Consider the following 21,856-nt stretch of genomic DNA (forward strand, 5'->3'; position numbering starts at 1 on the left):
AAATGTGAATATGGAAATGATAAATAAGAAATATGTCAATATAACACAAGGGATCCACTCAGATATAGTATACTCACAACACTGCAAGGAACAATTACACTCCTGCATAGAGGCCATAATTCCACAGACACAAAGACAGATGAGAGAATGTGATATTAGCCACATAGAACAACTTCCTGAAAATCTCCTAATTCATCTCAAGTTTGTAATCATTATGGTTGCACAGATATACTTGAAAGACAATGACTTCAGAAACTCAGAAGAAAGTCCAAAATAGATTTTTAACAGTTTGTGGGAGAGGGTTTCAGCCTGCATTGCATAGCTCTTTATGGCGACTAAAATCAAAACAGATTGTATGACACAGTAAACACTGCAGAATAAATTATGCTACATTGTTTAACAATGCAAATATGCTGAATTTCAATTATTGATCAAGCTCATAGAATTCAGCTTTTCTTTGCTCAGCATTTTACGTTTTTCCCCCCAATGCAGGGGTCACACAGCCTTTAATGCTTATTTGAAACTCCAGCAATTGTCCTTTTGTGGACAGACCTGACTCATTTGAGATGGCTTGAGCATAAAGATTAATGGCATTAACATCTAAATAATCTATTATGAGTCGGTTTCAAAACTTCCAGCTAAGGATGTCAGAAAATCTTCTATTAGAGCATTGAAAATAGGATCTAAACAAGGCTTACTGTAGTTAATCACTGGTCTGTGAAGCACAGTTTTCATGGGGAACCTTGATAAACAGAACCTCAGCTTAGGGAATGCCCCTTAAGTAAGGTTGCCGACCTCCAGATGGAGTTTGGAGATCTCCCAGAATTACATCTGATCTCCAGACTACAGAGATCAGTTCACCTGGAGGAAATGGCTACTCTGGAGGATGGAATCACTTCCCTGCTGAGCTTCCCTCCCCAAACCCCACCCTCCCTAAGCTCCACCACCAAATCTCCAGGAATTTCCACCCCAGAGATGGCAACCCTACCCTAAAGATTGAGGGGTCAGCAAACGCAAAAAAGTCTCTCTTTCGTTTTTCTTGTGTTTCTGGCTTTAACCAATCTTCCTTGCTATGAGTCAATTGCTTGTTATCTTTTGTGGAACCTGAAAGCAGCAGTTGAGAAATAAATTCCAGTAATTTTATCAGCATGCCATTGTTCACCTAGAACTTTTGAGATGAGGAACAAAATAGTTTCTCAGTTAGCTGGCCTCTAGATTAGTGTTGGCTTTCATGTGTGGGTCATTTCCTGTACTCCCAGGGTACTGTGAGGTCAGCACTTCAGCTGTGTCCAGCTTTTTGCAAAATTCACATGCTTGTGGATGGGGGGTGGGTCTTTCTGTGACTGGCATCCTCTTTACTTTCTGTCTTCAGAACAGGTGGAAACAGGATATATGACTAACAAGGGCAGAGTATCCTATGGTGTTACAGTAATGACATTCTTGTATATATAGCAAACAGTTTGTGCACTCTTTGAAGTGATGGGTTAGAGGATGTTATCTGCAATGAGATGTTTCCCCAAAACAGATGCATTCCCCCGTGATACCCCAACATATACTGAACCAGTTTGAGATTCAAACTAAATGTATCCTACAAGAGTTCAGATCTTTTGAGCCTTTTAAAAACAGAGGTAGGAGTAGGGTTGTCAGTCCCCCACTGGGGGCGGGAGATCCACCACTCCCACCCTCCATCCCCCGCCCCCGCTTACCTGGCCAGCAGGGGGGAAAGGTGAGGGAATGTGCCTCTGGGCGTTCAGATATGGATTAGGCCTGAATTGGGCTGCTGCAGAGCGCAGCAGCACTCTCACGCTCCGCAGTGGCCCAATCTGGGCAGAATCAGCCGGAATCAGGCCCAGTTCAGGCCCAAACCACCCCCTGCGGGGTGCAGGAGCAATTTCAAGGCGGCCTGCAGCCTGCACAATGACATCACTTCATGCATGCGTGAAGGGGAAAAGGAAATTTAGGTGTCAGGCCTCAAGCCTCCCACCTGGGTGCTGGGGAGACCTGGCAAACCTAGGTGGGAGTGAGATCCAGTGCTGGTGCACATCAATACTGCCATACCTTCTATGGAACTGCTATCATGCTCCATGTAATACCTTAATGTTTTTCCACATGAGGCAAATAGCAGCTGAGGAGAAGCGGTGTTTCTTATCTAGAAAATGGGACAGAGGGAAGGGTCAACACGGCCGTAATCTGACTCAAGTTCCTTCCTCTCCATGATTGCTTATAGGCTTTTTAAAAAAGTGGTGGATCCTAATCACAGATCTTCCAAGTGAGGTTAACCCTAAACATTAAACTGCAGATAACAGGGCAAACTATTCCTGGGCTTCAGAATGAGGGTGAGGAATTGAATACTCCTTTTAATAGAAACACACTGCATATAATAAACAAGATGTCAGGGAGGAGGTTTCTTAACTGCCTCTCTCTTTGACACACTTATTTTCTATGTGTAGTCATTTTATTTCCATGAGGGAAAATTTGAACATGTAAACCCACCAATCTACAAACTAATGTGATGTAATTCAGAAACAGTTTTACCTCATGATATGCAGACTGTGTAGATTAACCCACCCTAAGAACCACATCGGCCCTGTTCACATGTTGCAGTGAATGCACTATGTACTTCCTGCATGTATGTACATCTGTTTGGAAGAAACAGAGAATGCACATGCACTTACAAATGGAAACAGGAACCAGTACCTGGATAAATGTGAGATTTAAATCACATGTTCAGCTGTAAATGCGTTGAATGTAACACAAGAATTATACACTGTACATGAACTGTACATGTGTTTACTGTAGCTTCTAGTAGCCCCATACAAATCACCTGTCCAAATGTCACACTGATCATGGGGAAGGGTCACTTCTTCCATGTGTTCACACCATGCAGACAAACCCACACAGAGTGTGTGGCCAGCATGGTGGCCTCACATGTTCAGTGAACACACAGATGGGTTGTCCATATAGGGCCAGAGGAGACGCAGATAGTGTGCACACAGCAACAAGATGGCCACTTTGACAAGTGAGTGGGATGTGGGATAAAATTCGCCTTGAAATATTTCTTCTGTATGACTGAGATTTCTCTTCTTCCCTCCACTGTTTAGATAATGAAAATCATTTAGTTCTTACCCGAAAGAGCACCAAATTTAAGTAAACAGCGCAAGTAAAAGTACACATGACCCACACAAAGTTCTAAAGAGGACTCCCAAGGTTTCTTTAGCAGCATGTCAAAACTGCCTTGGCATTCTACACACTGGCAGCTGAACAGTTTTCAACACCTACTGAAGGAATATAGAGGAGTCCTATGGTTTCCATGAACACCTTGTCCTTTCTGTACGGTGGCCTAATCGAGCAAGACTGGACATTTGGAGACAGAAAGAGGATGCAAATACTTTTATTTTATTGGGAAAGCTGCACTGCTAAAGTTGCTAGTTTACGAGCTGTGGAGAACTTTTTCTTTCCCCTGATTGGGGAGGGGGGGCATTCTTCTGTTCAATTCAAAGAGCTGCCAGAGAGCTTCCTACAGCCCCAGTCAGAACCCAATCAGCTGAACAATCCATCCATGATCATACAAGCCACCTACGATTTGCAAAACCCCAAAGGACTGAAAAGCAAGCTCATTAATTCCATCTCCTGCTGGCCACAAATAGCCACACACATTTCCCACATTTGAGCATTATATAGCAATGCAGGGGGGGGGGGATTGTGCTCTCCAGCCTGAGTTATTCCCTTCTTCTTCCTGTGCTCACAGTCAGAAAGGCTTTAGTTCCAGAGATCTGATTCAGCAGACCCCATTCATAAGAGCAGCATTCCTCTTCCAGCTCCCCAGCCACAAGGACAGAAGGGGGCAAGGACAGCCTGGCAGGACTGAGTCACAGGCAAATCATCTGAGTGTTTTTTTATAATTTGGATTGCTGTTTCCATTGAAGAACTGTATTCTTTGGTAAGACCACAAGACAGGAGACCTGTCTTGCAATGTCTGCTGCTGACAATGCCCATACAATGCCCTTTGCATCTTTGTCTGAAAGACATAAAAAGTGGTGAATCTAACCCTTCTTCTTGCATGGCATTCCCACCTCTATTGAGACAAAATGATGCATGCCCAGCTACAAAGGGAGCCCCATGCCAGGACCAGATTTCAGTGAAATTTGCCTTGCAGGCAGGTTTGTTATCCTGCTAGGGTTGCCTGCTGCCTGGAGAAAAACAACCTGTCCCTTTAACAGAGGTTTAATGCAATATTATTTACAATGTAATGTTATTTAGTTCCATGCCATGATGTCTTCAGTTAGCCATTCCCACACTTCAAGCCTCTGTTAAAGGTACAAGCCGTTTTTCTTCTTGTAGGCTAAGTAGAACGGCAAATAAATAACTTAGACCCTGTACTGCCTGTCATAAGAATGGTTTATTTTCTTAATCATGGCAAATGTTACATCTGAATGCTTGCTTAAGGACTGACTGCAAACCAAAATGTGAAGCCATTGTTTGGTTTGCACACTATGGTTTGCATGAATTCATGGTTAGGGCAACTCTGCCACCTAGCCAGCCTTTCTGTTTGCAAGGATTTCACTGATTATCTCCTGTAAACACCCTCAGTAAGAAGGGCGTCAAACTAAACCATGGTTTTCATTGCACAGTAGGATTTTTTTTTTACCAACACTGAAGCAACAATCCATGGTTAGCATTAACAGTATGTCTGTATTGATCTGTAGATTGAAATGAAGCTCTTGGGATGTCAACTAAGGACAAAGAGGTTCTATAGACACCAAAGAATCCTCCACAAGTATAATATCATCCACAGCTAGACAGTTTCATTTCTGAGGGAACCCATGTAGTGAGATGTCACGCTGTCCCTAAAGTGACTTGGATTCTGCATCTATTAGGAAATTCCACGTCTCTCTTCACCATCTGAGGCTTCAGGGGAGGCCTTGCTCCATGTACAGCCTTTTACGCAGTTGCAGACAGCGAGAGCAAGAAGCATGGCCTTACCATGATGTGGGAACTCACTTCCAGCAGAAACCTCTTCGGCAGTGTTTCCTAGCCTTTTTTCATGAAGGAACCCCTGACTATGAACACATTTGCAGACGAGAAAAAGTTGATAATGGAGAGCACAATTTAATTACTACTATAATATTTATTTGTAAAGATTGCGTGTGTGTATGTCACCTTACCTTATAAGAAAAAAGTGAAATATTTTTCCATCTTTCTTGTATTATCTCATTTTTTTCCAGATATCAAATCAAAGTAAACTTGATTTATACATCAAAATAAAGTTTACATGCCAAGTTAATGTAAAGTTTACTTTCAGTGTAATATTTGGGTTTGTTTATTTTTGCAGAACTGTTAAACTCTTGTTGAATTTAGATGTTTGGAATTTTGACGTATTTTAAAATTTTTATTCATTTATTCCATGATTTCTCACAGAACCCCTAATGATGTCCTACAGAAACCCAGGGTTCTGTTCAACCCTAGTTGGGAAACTGTGCCCTGTGGCAGTGCCTTAGCAAATTTTTTCAGCTTACGTTTGAGAAGGCTTTATGATATCTAATCAATACTCAGCTGCTACTGTTGGTGCAGCTGGACCTATACATTGCTTTACAAATGAACAGTTAATTGTTTCTGGCAGCTAGGATGTAAGCTAGTATTTTCTATCATTTTAATTTAAGACAATTGGTAATCTGTATGAATGTGTACAGAGTTTGCTGCAACATTTCATCAACCCACCTGTTCAGGTCGCACTTGTGCATTAATCAGCTGGTAAACCACCATATCAGAAAGGCCCAAATCATCAAGCAGAAACTTACTTAGGGTCTCTCCATCTTTTAAGATATCCTGGATTCGTATCCCTCTTCCTGGATAAAGACAGAAATGACAAGAAAGCCATCAGCAGTTGGTGTAGCAGTGAAATTAAGATAGTGAGCTAGAACCAAATATTCTCTTGGCAGCTTTCAGCAAGCAGTTATTCTCTGACCCTTAGTCCTTACTCCACACCTTCTGTCACATGGGTATAATAATACTGGCTTGCCTCACAGGAGTATGAAATAATGCTACATGCTTTGAACACTAAAAAAAAAAAAGCTAAAAAGTGAAGAATATGGTAAATGGATGGAAATTAATTTGGCTGCCAAGAAGACTGGGGATGTACATAGGAGAAACACAAATGGTGGAGGAAGCAATGAAGGTGCAGTATTCCCCTGCATACATTACACTGGCTGCTTTGCCTTAAACAGCTGTTTTAAAATTGCAGGGCAGCACTCTCTGGGGGGAAAGCACTTGGCCACAATTCAGTAAGGCCTCATACCTCTCCCTCTCATTATTAACTCTGGGTAAGAGATGTCTTGTGTGTGCTCCTTCTTCCTAATGTTAGCATTGGATTAATGCCTCAGCCCATATATAGGTCTTTGCCTACAGCAGAAAATGTGTACAAATGCCTGCATTCAGGAATTGCCTCACACTCTTCTATAGAAGAGATGGTTGACGGTAGGTTGGAAAGGGGCTAGAGGATTAGATTCTGCTAGAAAGGAGGGATATTTGAGCAACATTGGTTTCAAACAGGTTAACACATTCATTTAACAGTAAACAGCAGTTGAGTTTTTTTTTAAAAAGCACTTGAATGTGAACTGACAGTTCTATTGCACATTACACAAGATGCTTGGCATTTAGACCACACTTGTTTATTTTTCTGAATGATGAATAGAGTTGGCTAGCTCATAAAACGAAGACTTGGGATTTCAAGGAACAGAGAGTAAGTTCCAAAGGCCTGGAGTGTGGCCCTGGAACTGTAAATTTCAAAGCCTACGGAGGGAGGGGGGAGTTTTCACCCACCATCCAAAGAGAAATTGTTTGAGAACCTATTTCTTCAGTTCACTTCTCAAAGACAGTTACAAGCAATCACTCTAGATGCTGTCTTTTAGAGAGTCCTGAATTCCCCCAATTAGTTTCTCATGACCAGGACTGGATTAATCATTATGCTAAGTATGCTTTGGAATGACCCACACACACACTGGATTACCTGCTGTGGCCTAATTATGTTAGGGTTTTCCTGTGGCTGATCCCTGAAAATCTTTCAGAGTTTATGCAGAATGTTGCACCTGCTCTCTCATTAGACAAAGCAGAAGAGGTCATTCCCCTCACCCCACCCCATACAAATATTGATCAAAGTATATTCACACATTCATGTTAATCTCTTGGTAACTGCAACATCAGGCGATAACTTGTATGTGTCAAACAGCCATGGCAGTAAGATTGCCAGCGCTGGGTTGAGGAGTGCCTGGATATTGGGGCAGCGGGAGAGCCTGGGATGGGCAGGGAGGGAGTTTAGCAAGGATGTAATGCTATAGGGTCTACCCTCTAAGGCTGCCATTTCCACCATGGGAACCTCAGAAATTCTAAATATTCTGGACTGGGGTTATACATTCCCTCAAGGTCTCTCTCCTCTGCAGTTCTACTAGGCTCCACGCTCCTTTGTATCAATATAACTCTCAGTTTTTCTACACTTGTCCCCTCATGAGATAAATTTAACTCTTTGCACTTCTGAATCAGAGTCTCCTTTTTCATCCCCAGAAATTCTGCTATTTTTCTCTTTTAATTGTATTTCTTTCTACAATTTTAATAAACTTCACCAGATTATGTTCTCTCTTATAAATCCTGCTACTTTCTCTGTGTCTCTTTCCTTTGTATCAATTCTATTTTCCTCATAGAATTTGATGGAACACTCTGTTTCCTTGGCTATCTGTCCCCTCAGAACGGTTTTCTCTCAGAATGTTCCTTCCTTCCAGGATATTCTATCCCACTTAAAATATTTTCTCCTCCTCAGGATGTTTGATATCCCACCACTAACACCACTTGTTACGACCCCCTTTCTGTCCTTAGTTAGATTTTGCCTTTAACCTTTTTCTTCTTGCCCCCTCTGGGTAGATTGCTGCCACCAGGAATTATATTCCAAAATAATTTAAATCTCCCCTTTAATAACGTGCTCAAGCGTCAGACTTCTTTGTGGAACTATGTGGCCCTGAGGATAGGAATGGGATATAGGAATAACTCTGGGATGAAAAAAACAAAATAAACTTTTATTTTTACAAGAAGCGTATCAGTTTCATATTATTTCTTAAGCTTGATGGTTTCAAAAAGTGTTATCTGTTCTTAAAATTACTTTACTTAGGCACAGTCACTTAGATCTTCATAAACTTTCTCAGGCTGCACACACAGTCTGCCTACTTCAGATAGCAATTTCTCACTCATAGAATCATAGAATCATAAAGTTGGGAGGGGCCATACAGACCATCTAGCCAACCCCCTGCCCAGTGCAGGATCAGCCTAAAGCATCTCTGACAAATATTATCCAGCCTCTCAAACACACACAGATTTTTTTCTCAGGGGCACACACAGTTTGCCTGCTTTAGATAGAATGAATGGGTTTCTCTCAGAGCAGAACCACAAGTGACAAAAGGCACAGATTGGACACTTGTCTGCTTCCCTCAAGTTTTGATGGGAAATGTAGGCATCCTGGTCTCGCAGCTTCGCTCTCTGACTGCTGTCCAATGGACTTTTCAACTGTCACTTGTCCAACATTCCGCCAAGTTGCCTACATTTCCCATCAAAACTTGAGGGAAGCAGACAAGTGTCCAATCTGTGCCTTTTGTCACTTGTGGTTCTGCTCTCAGACACACAGAGTTCAGATTTCCACACAGGTTATATTTCTCTCAGAAATTCACAGACTTGCTCATAGCTTGCCTAATTGAACGAGAACAAGAATCCTTTCAGGCTTCCACACAGGTTGCCTGCTTTGCCCAGTCCCAATATTTCTCTCAGAAATGCTTAGACTTGCTCAGGCTGCACACAGTTTGCCTGCTAAAACCAGATTCAATATTTCTCTCAGAAATGTTTAAACACGCTCAGGCTGCACACAACTTGCCCGCTTTCCCCAGACTGACTTTTTTCTCCACTCAGTAACTGAAACAGCAGTTCACTTCACCCGCACTCTCAGTCATCAACCAATAATCTCACTCATTCATCCCTCTTTTTCATCCCCATTCTTCATCTGTACCACACCAAACATTTAAAGACACATACACATATTTGAAATCATTACACACACCCATATTATTTCACCTGACTGGATCGTCAATTATGTATTACCTATTACTCTGTAGTAATTTTATTTTAGAAAAATATATAAATACAAATTTAAATGTCTCAGTACATTAGATACAATTACATAGATAACAGTGCTTAACAGTGCGTAACAGTTACGCTTAACGGTGTGTAACACGAGGTCACGAAGTGTTTCTGTGGGGAAAGTGGAATAATCTCCCTGGTACTGAAACTGTGGAGTTACTAAAGACTGCTCTCATCCATACTTTAACATTTGGGGGGAGGGGGTAAGGCATCTTTCATTTGCAGCACCTTTACCAATTACAGAGTAGAGAGGAAAGGAGTGGGAGGAACATCTTCTGCAGCTATTTAATATCTTACTGAAGATTAGCTCTTCCCTTCCTGTTTCAGGTACGGTACCCCATAAAGCTTGGGCAGGGCCGGATCGAGAGGGGACAGGGGTGGTAGTCTGCCTCCAGCGCCACCAGGGAGGGGGTGCTGGGAGCAGCTGCCAGCTGCCAGAGGGCTCAGGCAGCAGCGCAGGCAGCCTCGCAGCCCCCCGCGCTGCCTTTCGCCTGCCCCGCAGGACAGGGGGCGGCCGGCTTGCCGTGCACCCCCTGTCCTGCAGGGCAAGCAAAAGGCAGCGCGGGGGGCTGCAGGGCCGCCCGCACCATTCACCTGCCCCGCAGGACAGGGGGCAGCCGCCTGCCCACTGTCCTGTGGGGCAGGCGAATGGCGCGGGTGGCTGCGCTGCCTTTTGCCTGCCCTGCAGGGCAGGGAGTGCGCGGCAAGCCAGCCGCCCCCTGTCCTGCGGGGAGGCAAATGCCGCGGGCAGCCTCGCAGCCCCCCGCGCTGCTTTTGCCTGCCCTGCAGGGCAGGGGGTGCATGGCAAGCCAGCCACCCCCTGTCCTGCGGGGCAGGCGAAAGCAGCATGGGGGGCCGCGCTGCCTTTTGCCTGCCCTGGAGGGCAGGGGGTGCCCAGCAAGCCAGCCGCCCCCTGTCCTGCGGGGCAGGCAAAAGCAGCGCAAGGGGCTGCGAGGCTGCCCGCGCCATTCGCCTGCGGGGAGGCGAATGGGGCGGGTGGCTTCCCAGCCCCGCACGCTGCCTCTGTTCTGCCCTGCGTGATGATGTCACCGAAGTGACATCATCATGCAGCGTGTGGAGTGTGCGCACACTGCACGCACGCGTGCATGGTGGCCGGCCAAGGGTTGCCCCGGGCGTGGGCAACCCTAGATCCGGCGCTGAGCTTCGGTGAAGACAGAAGTGTGAGACTTTGGGCAGAAGTCTGTATCTTCAGATGAGCCAGCCAATGAGATCGGGCCTGGCCCAAGATGTAATTGTTGTTTGCAGGGTTTTTTTCTGGGAAAAGAGGTGGTGGAACTCTCAAGAGGGAAATGAAGAAGAAACACATGGGATTCTTTGAAATCATATTATTTTCAAGCACTATTGCCGTGTATTTTCAAGAGGTGCCGGAACTCTATTCCCCTATGTTCCCCTGAAAAAAAGCCCTGGTTGTTTGTTGTTTACAGCTTTACTTATGTACTATTTTTTCTGTTCTAAATCACTTTGGATCCCTGCAGGAGAAAAAGTGGGGAATGAATGGTGGGTTGACAGTTTGTTTGGTGGGCAACAGGACTTTTTTGTTGATGCATTAACATTTTTATTGGTAGCTTTTATGATGGTATCTTATGTATTTTACATAAGAACATAAGAAGAGCCATGCTGGATCAGATCAAAGGCCCGTCTAGTCCAGCAGTCTGTTCACATAGTGGCCAAGCAGCTGTGTCTAGGAAGCCCACAAGCAAGATGAGAGCAACAACATCCTCCCATCCATCATGACTTCTAGAAAAACCCCTTCTCCATGAATTTGTCAACTCCCCTTTTAAAGCCTTCCAAGATGGCAGCCATCACCACAGCCTGTGGCAGTGAGCTGTGCACTGTGTGAAGAAGTACTTCATTTTGTCACAAAGACTGGCACCACTTCTGACTTACAACTTGTGAATGCATGAAATCTGTGTGTTATGGCTGGTGCACGACACACCATTGCCACCTTTATAGTACCGAACAGTGATCATAGATGATTGGTGTGTTGAATGGCTTGATAGTTCCCAGTTTCTATAGACATCACCCCATCACCCTATAGGGACAGCTGCCCCACTGATGAGCAATTGACCCACAAAATCTACATGGTAAACTAGGAGAGGCATTGCTGCAGGTCATTGCTCTAGGGTAGTTTATATAATCTGGAGCTGAGTTTAAGCTGAGTCACTTTGCACAGCTCTGAGGCAGACACTGAATATGCAGGATGTGAGAAGGTTCAGAAGGGTCCAAAGTTGAATGAAGTGCTGGTAGAAATAAAGGTGAGTGGGAGGAGATAAATTCAGCCGAGATGTCCATCTAAGGTGGGGGACTGGAGCAGGGATGCACGCAGAAAGCAGGCAGAGTAGCAAGCAAATAGATGGAGGATCTGGCAAGGAAATAGGCAGGAAGCCTGACTGGCAGAGACAACTAGACCTCAGCCAAGGGAGGGGGCAGGGTCACATCTGGCTGCTGTCCGTAAATATCAAACAAAAATCTGAGTGAGTAAATTATTTGCAATGGCTAAAAAAAGAAAGAGAATAGAAAGAAATATTACCTGCAATTCTTTCTGGATGAGTCCTCAATGTTTCCATAAAATGGGTTAAGATGCGCAATTCTTCCCAGAGTCTGCCCAGCTCTATTCCAGGGGCTTCCAGTAAAATATGTTGAGCATCTTGGTACACTCTTGCTAAACTGAAAGACAGAAAATACTCCATAGGATTTAGATTCCCCATGATGTGATTCAACTCTGCTGGGGTGCATCATGTGTGAATAAAGCTATCATATGGGTGTGGTCAATTGTGTGGGTCTTTCCCACCTGAATGTGAGGGAGGGGGCCTGAATAAATTATATTCACTCAGAACTATCCCTGAGAACATAAAAAGGAACACATCACCATAAGAACACAATGGTTTTCTTAATGCTTTGTAAATAGATAATAGTGCTCTGTCCATATTACAAGGATGAATATTGAATGAGTGACTTTAAAGAACATGACTAAATACTTCAAATGTGCTTCGTTAAATTGTAAAAATAAAGGAACTGAAAAGGAAGACTAAACAGCTGCTCCTTGGCATCTGTTTATGGAGAATGCCTCTTGCATTTTGACTTTACTGTGACTATGACTTCACAAATAAAAGATTCTGAGATTTCTTACATAGCCCTGGTACAGTTGTAATAGTTCCCAATTTCTCAACCATGGTTAAGAATTTAGAAGTACTCTATGGGCTTATGTCCCTGGCAAATTCTCCCTATTCCTTTTCAGTATTAACCAAGGTGGCACATCTACACTAAGGTTAGCTTTAAACCAGATTTTGAATCTGTTTAGAATAATGATGAACAGGCGTGAAGCTGACGTATACTGAATAAGACCATTGTTCGTTAAGGTCGGTATAGTCTACTGAGACTGGTGGTGGCTTTCCAGGGTCACAGGCTGAAGTCTTCCACATCACCTGCTACCAGTTTCTGTTTAACTGGAGACGCTGGGAGGTTGAGCTTGGGACCTTCTGCACGCCAAGCAAATGTGCTCCCACTGAGCCACGGCCAACCAGGATGGCCAGGCAGTTGTATGGCTACACCATAGTTACTAACAAAGTGAGGCACAGTGCAGAAGGAAGGAAATGATGACAGGGGAAGGTAAGTAATGAAGAAAGGTAGATTACAAACCATAACCAATCACAGAGAGGCAGGCTTACACATGGTCAATAACCATGTCACAAACCACACCATCAGGCCAACTGAGACAATAGGCTGTATCAGTTCACACAAGAAAAGACTGTGCTGGAGTTGCAATGACAGCTCCAAAAATTGTTCCAGAGTATCAAGCATTTAAAACACCTGGGGTGGAAATGGGAATACACAGGCTTAGGAGAAATGTCCAGGAATAAAGCAATGAGTGAATGATGTCAATATTATAGAAAATGCCTGGTAAGGAAGCACCATAAGAATAAGATTTTATGGCAGACAGGGACAAAATTCAATGTGGAAAAATGAGATAGAAATCCAGTCTCTTATATGCCACACAAGTTTGCGTCTATTAACACATTTTTAAATGTCATGAAATGTCATGATGAGCTTGGGCTCATCAGGAGTGGTTCCCATGCTCTGATATATCAGAAATACCATCTCCAGTGGTACCATCTAACAGTGCCATCCTCTAACAGTGCCACTGGTTCCAGCGGACTTAGAACGGTCGGTGTAACTTTGTTTAGGATGACACTGTAAGTACAATAAGGCATCTTATAATATATTTTTTTCTTACTCCAAGATGCAGGGAACTCTTTTTGCTTACATAGAATTATTGTAGTTGGACACAATGCCTGGAGACTCCCCACGGGTAGGACTTCTGAAACAAGGATTGTTCATGTTACAGAAGATGCCTTGTAGCCATGGCAGAGTTCCTGCAGAGGGCATTGCCTTATTTGGGAAATGACCTGGGATGAGAAATAAAAAGCAGAAAATTAATTGCTAGCATTAGGTGAAGACATAGCATTTCTACAAAGAGCCCTTTCAGAACTAGTTGTAAGGGGAACCGCATAGCTATTTGTAGCACTTGACCTCCCTCATCCCCCACTGCTTCCCAAGCCAACAACAACAACAACATTCGATTTATATACCGCCCTTCAGGACAACTTAATGCTCACTCAGAGTGGTTTACAAAGTTTCGAACCAAGTTTCGAGCCAAGTTTCGAACCAAGGAGGGCAAATTCTAAGGATGTGCAGCATTCATCCAGATCTGATTAGAACTACAGCCTACTGTAAACATAGCAGACAGATGATAAGATTTTAGTTGAACATGCTGGCAGACAGGCAGGGCTATGGAGGGACAGACTCTGGACTTTTCCCCTTCTTCAGTAATAGGCAACCAACCTGCTCTGCAAACTGGGGAAAGGGGCTAGAAGCAGAGGCTCAAGTCTCCCCCTTCCACAATAGCACCACTGTGAACATACACAGTTGCAAGAGGGAAATAAGCAATAATGAAGGATCAGACAGTTTTAGGTGGGTAGCCATGTTGGTCTGCGCAGTAGACAAGCACGATTCTACTTCATAGCACCTTTAAGACAAGATTTTTCAGAGTATAAGCTTTTGAACATCAAACTCCCTTCATGAGATACAAATAGGAAGCCTGAGCACTTATATCCCAGTCAGAAGGTGGGAGAGATGTTGCAAGCGTATTGTACCTTCACATCCTCCTTTGCAACATCCCTCTCATTTTCTGACTGGGATATAAGGGCCCAGGCTTTCTAATTCTATCTGATGAAGGGAGCTTGATGCTCAAAAGCTTATACACTGGAAAATCTTGGTCTTTAAAGTGCTGATGGATCAGACAATTTCTCTATGCACAAGAAAATGGCTGGTTCAGCATCCAGGATCCCCCAGGTGCTAGTATGGGCAAGCTCATCTATTCACAGTGTGTGTGTGCGTTTGTGTGTGGGAGATCTACTTTAAAACCAAATCAGCCTTGCTAACCGTACTTCCCCAACCCACGTTATCATGCTGCTCTACAGTATTTGAAGCATATTTTCTTCTGGTCAGGGTACAATACAACAAGTCAGCCAGGATGGGACAAGAATGTTGAATGAAACAGAGCACAGCAAGGTAAGGCACAAGGATTTTGCTTCATGTACTCCATTATAAAAGAAACCCTATTAAGGATCTTAGGAAAATAAGCAAAAACTCACTCATAATCTAATTCATGCCTTTTCTATGCCCACTATGCAAGAAATAATGCATAATGCTTTCTCCCAAAAAATTTTGCCTGAAATTTGGGATGACGGATCTCTTGAATGAGAAGTACAATGTCTAAGAATTTCATTCCAGGAGGAGAGAAAGTTTACTCCATGCATTTTCAATTGAAAGCAATAGAAATGACTATCAAATTGACTACTAGTTTTAATTCCAGAACAAAACTTGAGTCCAGCAGCACCTTAAATACCAAGATTTTGTGAGTCAAAGCTCACTTCCTTGGTTATGGTACTGGACAAAATGAGGTTTGACTTATGAAAACTTATACCCCGAAAATTTTGTTGGTCTTTAAGGTGCTACTGGACTCAAAATTTGTCCTGTTACAATAGATTAATACAGATACCCATATGAAACTAGAGAGGTAGTAGTCCTCCCTGATTGCAGAAAGCTACAGGAGAAGGATTTCAGTTTACAGATTCTAGCCAATTTTGTTTATTTGTTTGCATGGGAGAACCTAGATTTTTCACAGTATAATCCTAAACAGAACTATACCCTTCTGTGTCTATTAAAGACTTAGAAGGATGTAAAATGTTTAAGATTACACCATCAGGAGGAGGACTGGATTGCTTTAAGTTATAGATGCTGCTCTTACATTCATGTTGGCGATAGACAGGGTTAGCCCTCCTCAGCCAGACGAGGACAAGAAACAAGGACAAAGGCCATAAAAGCTCAACCAGAAGACGAAGCTGAAAAAGAAACAATTGGATAGCTTAATTGTACACAAAGCCTGCAATCATTGTGACTTCCACTTTTTTATAAAACTTGAATCTATTATCCTAATATACAAGAATGCTTTCTAAAACAGAACCATCAATCACAATAGACTACAAACCAGCTGGCAAGGCCTAGAGCTGTCCAATAAATCATTGTTACACAACAGACAAATGGGGAGTTCTTTAAAATATTGCTAAGAAAAAGCAGACACCTCAGCCATTTTGCACCTAAAACGTGCACCTAGAATGTAATGTGCAAGTGTGACAAATCAGTGTCTGAAAATTCTTGTACCACACAGGAGCAATCCTAGAGAACTAACATTGGGAGCATTCCGTGTTTTAGTGTATTCTTAGCGGAACATCTGTGTTTGTTGCTGCATAATGTGTGAAATAGAGCTGAGCAATAATTGTCTCACACAATGGAAACGGCATGGCAGAGAAGAGAGATGTTTGTGCTGGTGCTCCATAATTCATTCTGTGGCTTATTATCCCTGCTGACTCAAGGCCAAATTGTGTTGTTACCTTATAGATGACAGGGCTCTATACCTTTTCTTGGTAACATTTAATTGAAGCAGTTGTGATATAACAGCATCACACTTAGTGGATGGCATCCTACCTTGGGCTCTAAAATGTTCCTACAGCCTGAGGAAATTTCCTTCAATATAAGTGAACCTGGACAAAGAGTGATTTAAGTTGGAGGAAGGTCCTTCCTCCAATTTATTTCCTCTTCCTCATTCCAATTCATTGGCTCCTGCTTGTGGAAGTCAGGAAATCATTGTTAATCCGGTGTTTCTGAATGCATACGATGAGAAGGATTTATCTAACTGTCAAACTTGAGGATAAATCATTAGAAGTTATCAGATTCCTCTGGCTCAGAATTTTTTTAGGGTTATAAGAGGAACAAGCAAGCCAGATTAGCAGTGTTGTTCAGACATTACTGCGAGATGCAATTTAGTAGAAAGGCAAAGACACCCCCCTCCCCTCAAGCGTTTACACAGAAAAAGGAAACACTCTTGTACCTGGCATTTAAAATACTAGTTTGTCCAAATACAGATATCCATCTCACTAGCTTTGTAGTTCAGTTCTTGAGAAGAACAGTTCCGTTGTGCAGTTCTCTTTGCTTCCTGTCCCTTTTTAAAAACTTAGGTTTTTAAACCTTTAGAAGTATGCTGAATGCACATTATCAGTTCTTCCCCACAATCTGTATTATTCAGAATAGAGGCATGAACCAAAATACAAACCAAAGTTCGTCACAAACTGGGCCGGTTCATGGTTCATGAACCAGCGGTTTGCGGGAGCTCATTTCTCATGAACTGTGACAAATTTTAACCCGGTTAATTTGGTTCATATTTCAGTTCATCACTGCAGACAGCCTGGTGCTGATCAATCAGTTTCCTAGGCAATGAGGGGGGGGGATGACCTCTCTGCAGACCTTCCGCTGACCCAGAAGTGATGTTTTCACGAACCAAACAAACCAATTCATGAACCAGGGTAAGTTCATGGAAGTTTGTGGTTCGTGAAATGTGACAAACTACGAACTGCACGGTTTGGAATTTTCCTGGTTTGTGCTCATCTCTAATTCAGAATTTACAGAATTTGGCCCATTCAGCACTAGAAAGAAAATACTATTTTGTCACAACAAAAACAGTTCATTGTCTCCCTTTGTCAGGGACTGCTGGCCTGGAATTCAGAATTAGTGGGCATGAGTCAGGGTCCTAGCCTAGTGGGTAGCTCAGACCATATGAAGCACAGAAGTGAATATGTGTGTACAAGATAGCCAGTATGACTGTAGTCAGTAGAGAAGAGTGTTGGAACAGTACCTGGGAAACCCAAGGTCAAATCCCCACTCTATCATGAAAGCTCATTTTGTGACCTTGGGCCAGCCAGTTTCTCCCAGCCTAGGCTACCTCACAGCATTCTTGTGAATAGAAAATGGAGGAAGAGAGAATGATGTAAGCCATCTTGGGTCCCCATTGGGGAGGAAGGGGGTATAAATATTTAAATAAGAGGCCTTTGTCATAACCTGGCCTGATATAGCCGGATTGATACGTATTACACACAGAGAGACAGACAGAGAAAGAAAAAAAACAGGCTTTCTGCCCTTGCCTAGTCAATGGAATTTATTTTCTGCCTGCTATATCTACAGCTTCTTCCAGCTCTGACCCATCATTGGAGGACCCCTGCACTGGAGTGCACATCTTCCAGGGTTAGGCTGGGATATTGCTGGTCATGTCTGGCCATGATGGTCTGATGGCAGATGCAGAAGCCTTTCCAAATAATTTTTCTTTCTTCCTTTGCCCATACAATGTCACTCACATCACATTTTCAAAAATACAGAACTGTTTGACATCTCTAGTCCCCATGGGATGACGGGTATAGCCAGGGGTCATTTTGTAGAACAAGAGCTGGAGGAACTTATTAGCATAACTCATTAGCATAACTCATTAGCATATGCCACATCTTTTGCCATCACCGGAAGTGTGTCATTAGTATAACTGATCTGCATATGCCACACCCCCTGACATCACCTATTCTGGCTGTTTTGGACCCAATCCTGGCCATTCAGGGCCGAAATTGGGCCCAAAATGGCAAAAAGGGGCTGAAAATGGCTGAAAAGGCGCCCAAAATGGTCAGGATCGGGCCGCTGATGAGCGGGAGAGTGATCCACCACCCATCAGAGGCCCCAATCCAGGCTGTTTTGGCCCCAATCCAGGCCAAAACAGGCCCCAAATGGCTGAGAGTCAGGTGGGTGGGGCCACCTGCCATGTGACCTCTTTGGGGAACTGCCGGAACTGCGTTCCTGTGCGTTCCCCCTCGAAATGAGCCCTGGATATAGCTTCTTTCAGAGGAAAATCAACATTCTACAAAATCAGAGGTCTTTTTGGTAACATCTGAGACACTTAACAGTGCCTTTGTCTATAGTCTGTTTATGAATGTACTTGTTGAATAGGCATGACAGAGATATGAAAGTAAGGAGACAAGCAAGGAAAGCTAGTCCCAAAACAATATTAGTATCCTAATATCTAAACCAGCATAGCAAAATGCAACCCACCCACCGCCAGTTCCGTTTCCCCTTGGTATGATATCATTTGGGCTGTGCTGTGTTGCACGTTTGTTTTTCCATTGTTTCCTGCTGTCCAGTGCTTAAAACCATGCAGAGAAGCAAATATGTGTGGGGGGAGGTCAGTTTTTCAGAACAGGGAGGAAGGAAATCCCCAAGCTGCTCTGTGGTGCTGAAAGTGTAAACATGATGTAACAAAAAGCACTAGGGTACCTACTTAAGCAAACTTTCTTCTCTGTAGTGTAGGGAGACTTCACAGTTAGAAAACAATGGGGAAAGGAATACGCCCTCAGGTTCAGCAGACCACATCCAGATGCTGACTCCCCCCTCTCTCCCAAGTGATTATATCTCAGAGCTGAACTTCATGAGATGAATTACATGTGTAGAGCACATGATTGCACTTACACGTGCTCCCTCCATTACTATCCTGTTCCCTCGCACACTTCAGCCAAACGGCAGTTGATCCTGTGCACGAACTGGCACGGATTTCCTTCCTGTTCCTCTGAGACAAGGGATGGTATCCCATGATGCACCTTCTCTTTGTGAATGCTCAAAGCTTCCTCAGCAATACAAAGCAAATTTGGTAAAATTTGGCCATTGTTTCCAATGGGAAATGCGATTGGGGGTTTGCTGGCGGCCTGGGGGGCATTTTTAGACAAAATTTTACCAAATTTGCTGGGGATCTACTACTAACTGTTCTCTAAAGACGTTCCAGATTTCAGGGAGATTTGATCTTGGGGGAGCATTTTATGGCCCCACAAAGAAGGTGCCCCCAGCCACCCCATTTGTTTCTATGGAGGGGAAAAACTGACTCCCACTGCAGAAACACATGGATCATGATGGCTGCCATGGCCACAGGCACACTCCCAATTACAATCAACACACCACAGCCCAACAGAACCAAACTGAAGCTCCCCTACAACCCCCCAATCAGACCCCCCCCAGCCCATAAGCAGTTTCATAACAATTAATTGAGAATAAAAATGGCAAGTCTGAACATTTTGATTTTTAAAAAAGGAGAACAATGATGTAAAAACTACAGCTGTAATTTGCAAACTAGTAAATAATTAAAGATTCCAGTGAACCCAGAAGAACCCATGGAGATGCTTGCTGTGTGTACAGCACTGTGAATGTTTCACCAGTCTTGCCTGCGTCATTCTGGCTGGTCAACCTTTGTGTGGGATGGATAGTTCTGCCTTGTCTCTCCATCAGATGCAATCATACGCGGTTCAGAGATGTGGCAAAATTACCTGTCCTTAGAGGAGCCACGCCCAGACTCTCAAAGAAGCAGAGGAATGGATCCTCCCAACATGGTAGTTCTGATTTTTACACTGCAAGTAAATCTTTGTCTACTGCTGTACTGGTGAAAATGGTTCAAATTTTAATTAAAGAAAAAAGTTGTAGTTCAACTACTTGGAAAACAGACTTAAAGGTATTATCAACAGAAACTGAAAGTCTGACATAAATCTAATAAAGAAGTAAAGGGATTTTTCAGTTCTGAGAAAAAAAACCCAAATATCTTTGAATTTAACTGGCCAAGCAGAAGAGGAAGTAAAGAATCTTACCAAGCTAGTTTATCCTGCACAGAACAGGAGACACATTCAGTGAATATTCAGCATCAAAGTTAGCCAGTGGAGGATTTGAAGTGGGTTTAGAACCAGTGACAGCAGATTTATTTCAAGTCAAGAGCTTCTTTTGAAAAAATTAATAAGGATCATCTGACAGTCATTTGTGCAAGGTAGTCCTATGCAAAATAGTGCATAGGACTGCAATAAAATTCTATTTTATACAGAAGAGATTAGTGATCTTCCTTCACTGCACAACAGCCTTAGAAGATAGGGTTACCATTACAACTTAAATATAAAGAATGCTTAATGGCCAGCATGTAGAGCCAGGGCAAAACCTGACAGGTCAGGAACAAGGCTGAGAAATCTAAACGGTTAAGGCAGACTGAAGTTAGAATTTGGTGCATCAGACACACAGACGAGGTAGACCCAGTGATGAGTGAATCATTGGCCCTTTTCACGCTTATGGTTTAAACCGCCATTTATGAACATTCACCATGATCACAATGGCTTCAGCAGGGCACCCCCACGGTCCTCACTGTCCAAGGCAGTTTTGATTTGGTGTCTTATTTTTCATTGTAGATGGACTTTGAAGCCTCGGTGCAGTTTTGGGCTTTCAGGGCTTTTATGTCACACTTTTTTTTTTTAAACTTTGAGCAGATGTAGTAATGTTGCAATTGGAACCTATCCCCCCCCCCCATATTTGCTGATTGGGCTGTCCCATGCCCACTGGAGAGGCAATTGGTGGCAGAGTTCTGGTGGAAAACATGTACTTTTCATGCTTGTTCCACTCTCATTTATTTTTTTAAAAGCCAAGTCAGGAAAGGGTTAAAATACTGCTGCTTCATCCTCTCCTGGCAGCTTCCCTGCTGCTTTGTTTTGCAAACAGCTGTGCAAAATGCAAAAAAGAGAGTGCACACATACCCTGGAGGGAAGAAGGGAAAAGCAGCCATTTAACTTTTCCCTGGCTTTTAAAGCCAGGAGGAAAGGGCAGTAATGTTACAACACAGCAACTTGTTCTTGGCTTTGAAAAGAAAAAGAGAGTGCTTGCATACCCGGGAGGAAGGAAGCCAATGGAGAAGCAGCCTTATGACCCTTACCTTGCTTTACTGAAAAAAATGGCAGAGGAAGGTGGAAGTGGTTAATTCTACACAGACCAATTAGCTTCCAGAGAAAAGGAGACGGGGGAGAAGAGAAGCAGAAGGGGAGTATAGAGTTCGCACTGACATTAATCAGGCCGGACATGACTCAACAGCAGCTTCAAAATAAAATCACAGTATGCCTGCAGGGGGAAAAATCAGGGATACCGCAGACAAACATTGGTACTGCCTCCCATGACTACCTTGCAAGTGTGAAATTCCTGCAAACATGAGAAGCAGAAAAGATACTGAAATGCTTTGGCATAATTTGGATTTTATTGTCTTTTTAATCCTCTAACAGTAACCTAGAATTCTGTGGCTAGACATCTGGTTGGGGCCAGCTATTGGACCCATGTGACCCAAATATTACAGCAATTCAAATGGCTACCAATCTACAAGCACAATTCAAGGTGCTGGTTTTGGCCTTTAAAGCCTGACATGGCTTGGGACCACGGTATCTAAAGTACT

General features: G+C 43.3%; 1 protein-coding gene across 1 annotated transcript in view; it reads right to left on the reverse strand.

Moving 5' to 3' along the window:
* ABCA4 (ATP binding cassette subfamily A member 4) overlaps positions 1-21,856 on the reverse strand; it is a 165,086-nt gene that overhangs the window by 137,590 nt on the left and 5,640 nt on the right. The window contains exons 2-5 of the mRNA XM_054979825.1: positions 15,503-15,596; positions 13,457-13,598; positions 11,723-11,859; positions 5,719-5,846 (exon numbers count right to left, since the gene is read on the reverse strand). Of these exons, the coding sequence (XP_054835800.1) occupies positions 5,719-5,846; positions 11,723-11,859; positions 13,457-13,598; positions 15,503-15,596 (501 nt within the window). The remainder of the gene's footprint in view (positions 1-5,718; positions 5,847-11,722; positions 11,860-13,456; positions 13,599-15,502; positions 15,597-21,856) is intronic.

The sequence above is a fragment of the Eublepharis macularius genome, chromosome 5, assembly GCF_028583425.1.
Source record: "Eublepharis macularius isolate TG4126 chromosome 5, MPM_Emac_v1.0, whole genome shotgun sequence".
Taxonomy (NCBI): domain Eukaryota; kingdom Metazoa; phylum Chordata; class Lepidosauria; order Squamata; family Eublepharidae; genus Eublepharis; species Eublepharis macularius.